The sequence below is a fragment of the Leptonychotes weddellii genome, chromosome 7, assembly GCF_054177405.1.
Source record: "Leptonychotes weddellii isolate Sample4059 chromosome 7, ASM5417740v2, whole genome shotgun sequence".
Lineage (NCBI taxonomy): Eukaryota > Metazoa > Chordata > Mammalia > Carnivora > Phocidae > Leptonychotes > Leptonychotes weddellii.
The window spans coordinates 112,333,564-112,346,597 of NC_138375.1; the positions used below are offsets into that span (position 1 = coordinate 112,333,564).

The window sequence follows — 13,034 nt, forward strand, 5'->3', positions numbered from 1 at the left end:
TTTTTTTTTTTTTTAAAGATTTTATTTATTCATTTGAGAGAGAGAATGGGAGAGAGAGCACGAGAGGGGGGAGGGTCAGAGGGAGAAGCAGACTCCCTGCTGAGCAGGGAGCCCGATGCGGGACTCGATCCCGGGACCCCAGGATCATGACCTGAGCCGAAGGCAGTCGCTTAACCAACTGAGCCACCCAGGCGCCCCTGGAATGTAATCTTTTTTCAGAAGTGGAGGCCAGAAGTATTTGGGAAGCTCTAGCAGACAGCCAAGAAGAAGCGATAGATGATTGTCAGTTTGACTTGGGCTATTAGATCTTACTAGGTTTTGTTTTTTTGTTGTTGTTGTTTTTTAAAGATTTATTTATTTCTTTGTGAAAGAGAGTGGGTGGGCGCGCATGAGCGTTCCCAGGGTGGGCGGGGCAGGGGGAGAGGGAGAGTGAGTCTTAAGCAGACTGTGCTGGCCTGGAAGCCTGGTGTGGGGCTCTATATCACAACCTGAGATGAAGATCTGAGCCAAAACCGAGTCTGACGCTTAACTGACTGAGTCACCCACGTGCCCCAGGTTTTTTATTTTTTCTTAACAGTTAAAAAAATATATAAAACCTCTCCCAGGAAACAACCACTCAATAACATGTTTGGTTGTTTTTAAATCCCAATCTCTCTCTCCTTTCTCTTTTTATTTTTAAAAATTGAGAAATAATTGTCATATAACATTGTATTAGTTTCTAGTTTTTTGGGGTTTTTTTTTGTTTTATTTATTTATTTGAGACAGAATGAGAGAGAGAGAGCACATGAGAGGGGGGAGGGTCAGAGGGAGAGGCAGACTCCCTGCCGAGCAGGGAGCCTGATGCGGGACTTGATCCAGGGACTCCAGGATCATGACCTGAGCCAAAGGCAGTCACTTAACCAACTGAGCCACCCAGGCGCCCAGTTTCTAGTTATTTATCTGACAGAGAGAGAGAGCAAGAGAGCGCACATGCATAAGCAGGGGGAGTGGCAGGCAGAGGGAGAGGGAGAAGCAGGCTCCCCATGGAGCAGGGAGCCTGATGCGGGGCTTGATCCCAGGACTCTGGGATCACGACCCAAGCTGAAGACAGGTGCTCAACCAATTGAGCCACCCACCCACACCAACATTATATTAGTTTCAAGTGTACAACATAATGATTTTATGTGTGTATATATTGTGAAATGATCACGATAGGTAGTTAACATTCATCACCACACAGTTGAAAAGCTTTTTTTCTTGTGTTGAGATTTGTAAGATCTCCTCTCAGTAACGTTCATATATACAATACAGTATTATTATTAATTTTTTAAATTAAAAAAAATTTTTTTTAATTATTTGACAGACACATTGAGAGAGGGAACACAAGCAGGGGGACTGGGAGAGGGAGAAGCAGGCTTCCCACGGAGCAGGGAGCCCGATGCGGGGCTTTATCCCAGGACCCTGGGATCATGACCTGAGCCAAAGGCAGACGCTTAACCACTGAGCCACCCAGGCGCCCCTACAATACAGTATTATTAAATGTAGTCACTAAGCTATACATTATATTCCTATGTCTTACTTGTTTTGTAATTGGAAGTTTGTACCTTTTGAGTACTTTGACCCATTTTGCCCACTCCCAAGTCCCTATCTCTGGCAACAACCAATCTGTTCTCTGTATCTATGAGGTTGTTTTTGTTTTGTTTATTTAGATGTCACATGTGAGATCATGTGACATTTGTCTTTCTCTGTCTGACTTAATTCACTTAGCATAATGCATTGCTCGTGGTCCATCCATGTTGTGACCAATGGCAGAATTTCCTTCCCTTTTATGGCAAAATAATACTCCATTGTATAAATATATGCACTACATTTTCTTTATCCATTCATCCATTGATGGACACTTAGGTTGTTATCATGTTTTGGTTATTGAAAATAATGCTGCAGTGAACCTGGCCATGCCGTTATCTTTTTGAAGTAGTGTTTTTGTTTCCTTTGGATAAATATCCAGAAGTGGAATTGCTGATAATTACATGTTCTAGTTTTAATTTTTTGAGGAACCTCCATACTGCTTTCCATAGTGGCCGGATCAGTTTACATTCCTACCAACAGTGTACTGTGATTCCCTTTCTCTACATCTTCGCCGGCACTTGTTATTTCTAGTCTTTTTGATAATAGCCTTTCTGACAGGTGTGAGGTGCTATCTCATTGTGGTTTTGATTTGCATTTCTGTGATGATTAGTGATGTTGAGCACCTTTCCATGTACCTTTGATGATCTGTATATGTCGGGCAAATGTCTATTCAGGTCTTCTGCCCATTTTTTTTCCCCTCTGCCCATTTTTAAATCTGATTGTTTTTTCCTATTGAGTTGTACGAGGTCTTTTTCTTTTATACATTTTGGGTATTAACTCATTGTCAGATATATTGTGGGTTTTTTGTGTTTTGTTTTGTTTTGTTTTTTGAGAGAGCATGAGTGCATGTACTCGATCTGGGGGCGGGGCAGAGGGAGACGGGGAGAGAGAATCGCAAGCAGGCTCCATGCCCAGGCAGAGTCTGACGTGGGACTCAATCTCATGATCCTGATATCGTGACCTGAGCTGAATTCAAGAGTTGGATGCTTAACCGACTGAGCCACTCAAGCACCCCTGTCAGATACATTGTTTGCCAATATTTTCCCATTTGGTAGGTTGCCTTTTCATTTTGTTGATGGTTTCCTTTGCGGTAGAGACTTACCCATTGATCAGTGGAAGAAATTTTCTTACTTAATAAACTGTTTAGTAAGAGTTTACAAAGCAAATGAAATGTGGAATGGAGTGGGGATATTTAGCTTATTTAAAAGAAGTAACTAGCATGCTTGAGGAATACTAGGTGGGTGGAGATGGGGAGATACAGAACTAAACAGTGTGGAAGTATCAATAATGAATGGATAAGGAATGGGGGGAGGCCACAGAAATTACTGGAAATGCCCATTAGGCTTTAATTAGCTCCTGGCATTGAGCCCTGACAGCCCCTAAACATTGGCAATATGATTATGCTGTAGCCGCTGCTCCCACGAGTATTGCTCCCACCGCCGCTACTCCCCCCCCCCCCCCCGAGCTCTCTAGCTTACCTTAATGGGGGCCGGAGCACCTTAGACTTTCTTTTGAGGACCCTGATGGTTTGGGGGAAGAGTATGGGCTGTTTTGCCAGCTGATAATTTAGAAAAAACAAGCTCTTTCTCCCCATGTACAAAGGAATAAATGTTTTGTGTAGAGTGAATTCTGAGGAAGTAAAATATTTTAGTTTCTCAAAAAAGTATTGTATATTTCTGTGTCTGTTAAATTGAAGTCTAGATATACTTTAACCTGACCCTAATACCTCTTTTTTTGTTGTTGTTGTTGTCTTGGGGCATAATGTAGAAGATAACTCTGCACCTTACTCTGAATTTCATCTCCTGCTTCACTGCTGGTGTATCAGTGTAGCAGCTTTTGTCTTCTGTTACTGCTTCTTTTATGTTGCCTCCAATTGCTTTTTTTTTTTTTTAACTACTTTTCAGTATTCATTTTAAGAATTATGTTGCCTAGGGGCGCCTGGGTGGGTCAGTCAGTTAAGCGTCTGCCTTCAGCTCAGGTCGTGATCTCAGGGTCTTGGGATGGAGCCCTGCGTCGGGCTCCCTGCTGAGCAGGGCATCTGCTTCTCCCTCTCCCCCTGGCCCTCCCTCCCCCACTCAGGCTCGCATGCTGTCTCTCTCTCTCTCCAATAAATAAATAAAATTTAAAAAAGTATGTTGGAGTTGGTGATGTAATAGTATGCTTTTATAATAGAACTTTATAATTTTTTCTTCTAAGCTATTTCTTTTGATTCTCTCATAGTAACTGTAAGATAGGCAAGTAAATGATTGTTACTTTCATATTTGTGATAGCAAAGGTAGAGCTGGGACTTGAACCTGGTTCTTTGAATAAAACACCAAGGCTTATTTTAAATAGTGGGTCTAGTAATGATTATTTCATGGGCCCATATTTAAGAATGCAAAGTTATATTCTAGACAGAAAGGTTGCTGAAGTCTGATGTCAGTGGTTCTCAAGTTTGAGTCTCAGGACCTCTTGATACTCTTAAAAGATAGTGAGTATCCCAGAAGGGTTTTGTTTACATGGGTACATCTATCAGTATTTACCACATTAGAAATTAAAATTGAAAAATTAGAAAATGTTTATTAATTCACTCAAGGTACTGTAAATATGGTTTTTTTTAAACTTAATAAAAAACTATATAAAACATTTTGTACTCGAGGAATGGTATTGTTTTACATATTTACAAATACCATTAATGTTTGTCTGACTTAATAAAAGTCAAGTTGGATTCTCATACCTGCTTCTGCATTCAGTCTATTCCTATAGGTTCTTTTTTTTTTTTTTTAAGATTTTATTTATTTGACAGAGAGAGCGATCGCAAGAGCAGGAACACAAGCAGGGGGAGTGGGAGAGGGAGAAGCAGGGAGCGCCATGTGGGGCTCGATCCCAGGACCCTGGGATCATGACCTGAGCCGAAGGCAGACGCTTAATGACCGAGCCACCCAGACACCCTATTGCTGTAGGTTCTTTTGTTTGAAGTGCGTGAAGACAATTCAGCCTCACAGAGATATATAGTTGGAAAAGGAAGAAGTAATTGAATAGCTTTTTCCAGATAATTATGAACTGTCTTTCATATTAAAACTGGACAAGTGGTAGTTTCTTTTTTTTTTTTTTTTTTAAGATTTTATTTATTAGAGAGAGAGAATGAGAGAGAGAGCACATGAGAGGGGGGAGGGTCAGAGGGAGAAGCAGACTCCCCGCCGAGCAGGGAGCCGATGCGGGACTCGATCCAGGGACTCCAGGATCATGACCTGAGCCGAAGGCAGTCGCTTAACCAACTGAGCCACCCAGGCGCCCCAAAGTGGTAGTTTCTTAAGAATCCAGCTGTCTGTTGATTTCAGAGGTGATCATCAGAAACATGGAGAAGTTTACCTAACTTGTAGTAATGGACAGGATATTTGTATTAGACTCAGTGAGTATCTATTTGGGGAAGGAATAGGGATGGGATGGTGTCACTAAGCTCATTAGAAAATAGGGGGAGTGTTCATATGTGTTTCTGAGGTTTACAGTTGTTATTTCGAATGTATGTAATAAAGGGATCTGGTGAACCAAATGATTCCTCTGTTACCTGCGAGGAAGTTACCAACCTAACCTGTTTGTGGCTGAGAAGAAAGAGGAGGAGGATTTGTCAGGTGGGACCACATGGCTGTCCTTTTTGGAGGAAAGAATTCTAAAGACGGAAAAGGAATGTGATAGTAAGAGTAGTACCTCTTACCTAATAGTGTAGTGAGAATGCAGGGTCTGCATTTCATACACACGCACATGCCTCAGGTTTTGAGGAAGATAAATGGCTGTCTTTAAAAAGAGGTGCCAACACCTATAGACTGTTATGAAGGACTAAAAGGGGGCATTTGACTAACTTGTAGTCTCATACCGTAGTTCAGGTTGGAGACTTCCTGTAGTACATGAGTGTTGGGAGTTCCGTTGATACAGCGGTGGTGTTGTTTGTTGTCAGTCTGTAGGTGTACTGTTAGAGCCATGCGGTGACCGCGGTGATGGTGAAGATGGCTGTCTGGAGGGGTAAGCATTTTCTCTCATTACTCATTAATCATTTTGAGAATTGGAGCCCTTGACAGATTTGGGGGTGAGAATTTTTAGCTGCATTTATCTGATATAACATACATTTTTGATAATCTAAAATTCCAACTTCTTGTTTTAATGGTAAGCATAAAACATACTTATAAATATTCAGAGGGGCTACAGGTTCAGACAGACATTGGTTATAACTTGGAAAACATTCTGAAGGAAGAACAGAGCCTTCTTGGAGACACTCCAAACTTTCAGTTGGTTTGTAGAACAATTGGGAATTTATTGATATTCTGAATATACCTTTCATTGAGTTAATTCATAGTCTTAGAACTGTGGGTAACTAACTGAAAGATTATAGCATATTTGTTTTACCACATTTGTACAGGATATTTTTGTTCCTTTCCAGCTTCTCCTTGGTGTATCCCAGCATAGTCTTACGCAGGTTGTGCTTGTTTACATCCTTGGCCAGCAAAAATGGGAGGGAGATACTGAGGCAATGAGTATTTCAGCCATATATAGTCACCATAGATACTCGATAGATACAGTCCTTTTGAGCAGAAGCTTTCTAGAATGTTTTAAGTCACTGAATAGGTTTTGGGTCCTGTTACCCTTTTTCTGATTCTTTGAGACCTTGCCAAGCAGTGCATATTACAACTTGCCTAGGAAAGATGATTTGATATTCAGAAAACAGATTTGTAATGAATGCAGACTAGATTGTAAATACTGAGGATTCTCAAACATTACTGATTTGGTGATAGCTTGTTGGCAAGGGTAAACTTGTGTTAATGTCATTGTCTCTCTTAATTGTGAGTAGGAATCCTGTTCTCTGAGGGTAAGTAAATTCTTTGGAGCCATGTCTCTGGAGTGTCTCCATACTCTGAAGGTCCACAGATTTCCTGCTTACAGCAGTTCCTTGTGCTTCCTTTCAGGAGGCAGGAATGATCCTCTTCCAGCCCAGGGAGTATTGGAGCTATGGGCTGAAGATATAAGATAAACAGGCATCCCCAGAATGATGACATCTGGATTTGGTAGAACAATAAGGATCCATTTAGTGAGGACTCAATCTTTTTGGAAAAGCTCTTTCCTCTTCAACTTGTGTATAGGTTAGCAAACTTGTTTTTAGATCCAAAGAGTTTCTTGGTTAGATGGATTACATTTTGCATGCTTAACACTCATGTTTCTCAAATTTAGATGATTGGGTCTTTTGTAGTCTCAAGGTAGAATGTAGCTCATTCCACCATTTGTTCCCACTCTAAGCAAGGGAAGGACTTTGAGCTTGCCAGGGAATTTAGTTCATTTCTTATGCTCAGCAAGAATAAGGTAATTATGCATATGAGGAGACGACTTGCCATAGTTAGATCAACACCTGTCATCTGGGTACACACTGTTAAGGCAGGGTACAAGCAGCATCTGTGTGTACCATTGTAAATTGCCACCATATCTTTGGGGAGAAGAGGTTTCCCACAGTAGGTATATTGCTAACCTACTGTAATACCAGATGCTCTGTTGACTGGTCAAATAGGGAGAGATCATTTGTGATAGCTTGCTCTAATATTTGTTCTAAATAGGGGTTCATTTTTATGGGGGGTATAGAGGTGAATTGAAATTTTTAAACATTTCTTTTTTTACATGTTACCATTATGTTTTGAGCAAGGAGAGGTTTAGAAGTAGTAATCTTGTTCTGATTGTGATAGAACACAATCAGATTTAAAATACAAGACCATAAGAAAATACATATATATAGGACCATCACTGTACTTTAAAAAAAAATCTTCTTTAAAAGAAAAAAGAAGTCCCAGAGTGGGGGATAATAAAGCTATTTGGTTAAAAGTAATATTTACTTTACAAAATCTTTTCCATTATACATTCAACCCTTTTGGTTTCTATTTATTGTGGATTTTAATTTTACTTTTAAAATGTTTTTCTTTTGGGGGGGTGGTTGTGTGGGAGGGTGGAGAATGTTACTTAATTTTTCTAAATCTGAAGTAATTCTGTGGATCTTTTCAGTAGTGTGTGATTTTCAGATATAGGGCTCCAAAGAATGGGCATATGTCCAGTTGTCATTTTCTTCTCTCATATTATAAATGCTAACTATTTGGGGAAGAGAGGAATCTAGGTAAGAATTGTACAATGATAGTAACCTACTTACTCCTAAAAGACTAATAACTGTACTTGTATTTTTAGGAAAGAATATGTGTCATTTGACAGTGATACATTGTCACACTTGATTCTGGTAAGATTTTTTTCTTGTGGTTCTTAACAAATTTGACTAGGTTTAACCTACCAGTTATTATACCTGGCCTTTAACGCTTGGGTTGAATAGGTTTAAAGGAGATGTAAATACAGATTCTCTTACCAGATATTTTACAGTTAAGCAGCGACTTAATTTGTCACTTTTGGTTACAAGTAACTTGGTTATAAAAACATTTTCCTGAATTTGGGACCCAAACTTTGTCTTCTAGTAGTACATACTGTAAAACTGCAGATGTGTGCTTGAAAATAGTTTGGATGGTGGGAGTGGGAGAGCTGAGTATAGAGCCACAGTAGTACACTAATGGAGACCATACAAGGATATACGCTGCTTGTTTTTAAGCTGAGTGAGAAAAGCTTTGTGGTTGTGAAATGTATTCTTTATTTCAAAATACAGGATTCTAGTAGCAAGATATGTGATTTGAATGCCAACACTGAGTCAGAAGTGCCAGGAGGTCAAAGTGTTGGTGTTCAAGGGGAAGCAGCATGTGGAACCCAAATTCCACATTTAGATCTGAAGAACGTTTCTGATGGTGATAAATGGGAAGGTAATTTTAGCCACACGTTATTTTCCTGATACTGTTATTTGTAACTGAAATTACCTAAAGCAATAATGAGACTACTGCTCTTTTCTGGACAATCTTACTCATTTTGACTTTCTGTTCTCTCTCTCATGTGAGAGGAGTGAGTGAATGTTGTTACTCAGATGCACTAATGAGATTGTAGGGCAACTATCGCATATGAACTTGAAGTTCTTATCTGATCCATTAGCTTTGAAGATGAAGTTAGAACTGATTGAAAAAATGAAATTCCCCAGGATAGGCTTTTGTTCATTGTTAAACCAGGTGCTAGTTCCCAGTCTTTGAAAATCTCACCTTAGGATGATTCCTGAAATGATCATCAGGAAACCTTTTTTTTTCTCCCCCAAAATGATCTTTAAAGGCATTTCTAAGCAAATACTGTACCATATCCCCACATCTGTGTATTAGATTATATAAGCATGGGAACAGAGTCCTAACAGTTTTTACAAAGGAGAAGTTTAAATGTAAAAAGCAAGCCACCTGTGTGTGTGTGTGTGTGTGTGTATATGTATATATATGTCAGAACTCAGTGTGTACTTAAGACTTGTATTTCATTGTATAAGTTTTTCTTTTTTTAATCAAAAGATGCAAAACCTAAATAAATACTGAACTCCAGTGAATGACTTGCATGCTGAAGTGTTTATAGGGAAGTATATCATTACCTGCAGTTTACTTTGAAATCCATGAAAAAAATAAGATGGTTAATGGGATGGAGAAATATTAAAAAGCACGTATAGTAAAATATTAATGGTTGAATCTAGATGATTGGTGTATCGATGTTCACTGTAAAATTTTTTCAAGTTTATTGTATATTTATAAACTTCCAAATGTTGGGGGTGGAGGAGTGGAAGCCAGCAACAAATTTGAATTTAGGAGTCCTGTATCATACACCTTCCTAGGTAAAGAGACATTGAGACAATTCGGGATTCTTTCAAGTTACTTATTTATAAGTTCACTTGGATGAAGTTCCCTTGGTTATCTCACCTTTGGCAAGTTAGCTGATGACATACAGTGGTCGTACCAAGAACTGCAGTGCTAATTCCACAGGCTCCTTTTGCCACCTCAGGTCTACTCACTTGATCACAGTTGGAGTTTTTATTTATTTATTTTTTAAGGTATAGCCAATTTTTTTTTTTAAAGCCCCAACCAAGTCATTGTCTGTGCCAATCTTTATTGCTATCTCTCCATCCCCCCTTCCCTTTTTTTTTTTTTTTTTTGTTCTAGATGTTTGGCATGCCTAGTGGCATATTATGTGTCTTAACTTCGACTAAATCAGGAAGTTGTCTTTATTTTGCTTTGTTCTGGGTTATTTAGGATGTTTGGAATTTATGAAGATGCTCCCCAGAATTAGGGGATATGTTAGCATCCTGGTGGCAGTAAAGATCAACTGTCCCTTTCATTTATTTATCCTGACATAGGCACTGAAAAGAAGTGGTGGTCAACAGAGCAACCATGGAGCCAGCCGAAGTAGGAGAGGGGTCTCTGAACGTTGAGGCTGGGATTCTGACAGAGGGCTGATGCTTCTCCGTTTTGGAGGACGCAGATTAATAGCTCTTCATCATCTTTGGCCTGGGCACTCTGATCTTAAGTTTGAAGCATAGAAGAGCACTTGTTTTCCATTGTCTGAGGAGATAGAACTTTCTGTGTTCAGCTTCGCTTTCTGGATGCCTCCCTAAAGCGAATTTGATGCCGAGCTCAGCTCACTGTTTCCCTGTCAGAATCCTCCCCTTACAGCTTGTGGTACGCAAAGAAAGTAATTGTAGACCTCTGATTTTCAGTGCCTCAGCTCACCTGTTACAAACCTGGCTCAACAGCTGTGACAGAGCCACATAGACCACCTGCTGGCTTTTACAGGAGTAGGGGTTAGTGACTTTCAGAGAGCCAGTGGTAGTAGACATTTGAGTGAACTTCTCAGCCATGAACCCTGCATGTGCTTGGAAGAGTGGCTGTTAGCAGACTATGTTGTTCCTTCCAACTTTGCCACCAATACAAAGATTGATTTTCTATATCTAGGAATTAGGATGTTCTAATGAAAGTCAAGGTTCCTTAAGAGGCCAAATTACTTTAGACCCTAGATACCTTCGAATCAGAGACCTACCTTGTTTGATGTGCCTCTTAAAAGAGAAGTGGGGTCACTCCAAATAGAAGCCCACCTCCCTCTTCCTTAGTATGTGGGTTTTGTGTTTTGTATTGCTCAAAGGATAGTCAGCAGAATGCAGTTGGCAAGCAGGTAGCACGTGTCCACCAGCAGTATGAATTTGTAGCAGCTGGTCAAAAGGTTTTGGCTTTTAATACAAGTGGGCAGTATCTTTCCTTCAGACTTTTCTCCTGCTAAAACTCTTGAATGAAATACAAGTAGGGTCTTTCCAAAGAGCAAACTAAGGAGATATTTTTCTGTCAAATCAATTAAATTGAAAAGCTTCAAACAGTACTTGGTTAAGAGTTTCCATTTCTTCAGTTTTATGTTTGAGTTTTAATAAAACAGCACTACTTTGATTTTTTTGCCTTGCTTGCTGAAATGGAAATGTATGTTGTGTTTGTTTTTAAAGTTGGGTTAGTAGTAATTTCTTTGAATAAAGTTTTTGAGCAGAATGCCTAACTGGTTTTAGGGAAATGTTTTTGGTATCTTTGGCTTTGTGTTAGTTATGTGTATGGTTTGTTCTGACTGTGCTGTGTGTTCACTTTAGTATTTTTTGCCATTTTTTCCATTTTATTAGCGTCATGCCCTATCACTTTTCCCCTCATTGATTTCAAAACAATGCATCTGCAGAGAGATGGGGAGGGTAAGTATGGTTCACCATAGTTTAGTTTTTTTGCCTTTTGATGGTTCACTTTGTTTGCCTTTTTATAAGCCCTTCTCCTGCTGTCCCCATATATTAGGAAAACTGTTCTGGGTTAAAAATGATACCCAGAAATAATTGTTTTTGTTACTTCCCTCTTAAAACAGGTGATTTCTCACAAAATGTTTATTACCAGTTATTTGCTGGGAAGCAGGTACAAGGGTTGCTTTGAAAATCACTTTATTGCTGGGTTTATTGTGGGATTGCACGCTTTGTACTCAATTTTTAGTTATCAGATTGATCTGGGCTTTAAAAACTAACTAAATTATGTTCTTATTACCCTGGAAAAATTATGTAATGCTTTAAATTGCTAATATGTAAAGTTAAACTAAATTACTAAAGTAGTAATCCTTAGCTATTGTGTGAAGAAAAAGAAAACATCAGTCTAATTTTTGACACTGTCAGGCCATCTTTGCATCCAGAAATACTTAAAAACTCACTTTTGCTATTGTTAATAGTCATATATCAAAGTTTTAAATTGTAGTTATAAATAAAGTTAGTGTATAGATGGAAAAGTTTTTCCCCTCTTCTGGATTCCAGTGATACTTGTATTTTTGTATTTGGAGTATATTTGTGGATTGTATGTTTATCTGTATGTGTTCTGTATGTAATCAAACCTTACATGGGCACAGACATCAAATATATCGACGTGGGTTCATTTGAGAACATACAGGATAACTCCAGTAAGATAAATGTGCTTAAGGTCTCGTGCTGTTAAATTTTGTCTTGATAATACTGTTAAGTGTTTAATTACTAAGATATGTATTAAACATAGAAATCTTGTAATAGAAAATAACAACCACAACTTAACGTTAGAGGCCAGGTGCTGTCAGGTGAGTTAGCTGCTCATTTGGAAATGTTAAGAATTCTTTTGGAGTCAGAGAGCTCCATTTGGTGAGTGTTGTGAATAGCATGGGGAATAGCTTCCTTCCACTTTTAAGATAGTCACTTGACAGTGAGTGATAGCTTAATTCACCTGGCAGCTATTGAGGACTGTTTCTGTTTACTGTTTGTAAAACAGCACTTGAAACTTAATATCTAATGTAACTTTAAAGAGCTTGACAGTGTCCTTCCTTGCTTTGTGACTGGGTTCAGAAATTTAAGGTATAACTCTTTATGGAAAAATAAAACTCTGAGCTAAAAAAAAAAAAAGCGTAGAAAATTAGGAACTGTAGTAGGCTTTATGAAGATCCTATATATCCTTTTTTTTTTTAAGTATATAACAAATATTATATAAACCACTACATAATGATATGATTTAAAGAAAATACAGCTGATAATTGTGTGACTTTTTTTTCCATGTGGAACCAAGAGACCCATGGTACTATTCTTTGTGTTTGTTTTACAGAGCCGTTTCCTGCTTTTAAGTCTTGGCAGGAAGACTCTGAGTCTGGAGAAGCTCAGCTCTCTCCACAAGCTGGAAGAATGAATCATCACCCCCTGGAAGAGGACTGTCCTCCGGTATTATCACATCGTAGTTTAGATTTTGGGCAAAGCCAGCGTTTCCTACATGATCCAGAAACATTGGATTCCTCATCTAAGGCACTTTCTTTTACTAGGTACATTATTTTTATATACTTATGAGAGGCGATTCTTATTATGTCACCAGATCCTTTGAAAGATTTAATCCTCCAGACTTAAGAGTTCAAAGCTTTCCCCCTGTATCATGAAAAACGTTTTTTGTAATTTTTTGGAGGGGGCTCGTAAATTCTGAGTTCATTGAGGTATAGAGGTTTGCTTTCTAATA

The 13,034-nt window shown here is 38.9% G+C and overlaps 1 protein-coding gene across 1 annotated transcript in view; it reads left to right on the top strand.

The window, feature by feature from the left end:
- FAM13B (family with sequence similarity 13 member B) overlaps window positions 1-13,034 on the top strand; it is a 59,091-nt gene that overhangs the window by 34,566 nt on the left and 11,491 nt on the right. The window contains exons 8-13 of the mRNA XM_081825609.1: window positions 5,167-5,282; window positions 5,514-5,607; window positions 7,801-7,849; window positions 8,264-8,414; window positions 11,165-11,230; window positions 12,636-12,846. Coding sequence (XP_081681735.1) covers window positions 5,167-5,282; window positions 5,514-5,607; window positions 7,801-7,849; window positions 8,264-8,414; window positions 11,165-11,230; window positions 12,636-12,846 — 687 coding nt within the window. The remainder of the gene's footprint in view (window positions 1-5,166; window positions 5,283-5,513; window positions 5,608-7,800; window positions 7,850-8,263; window positions 8,415-11,164; window positions 11,231-12,635; window positions 12,847-13,034) is intronic.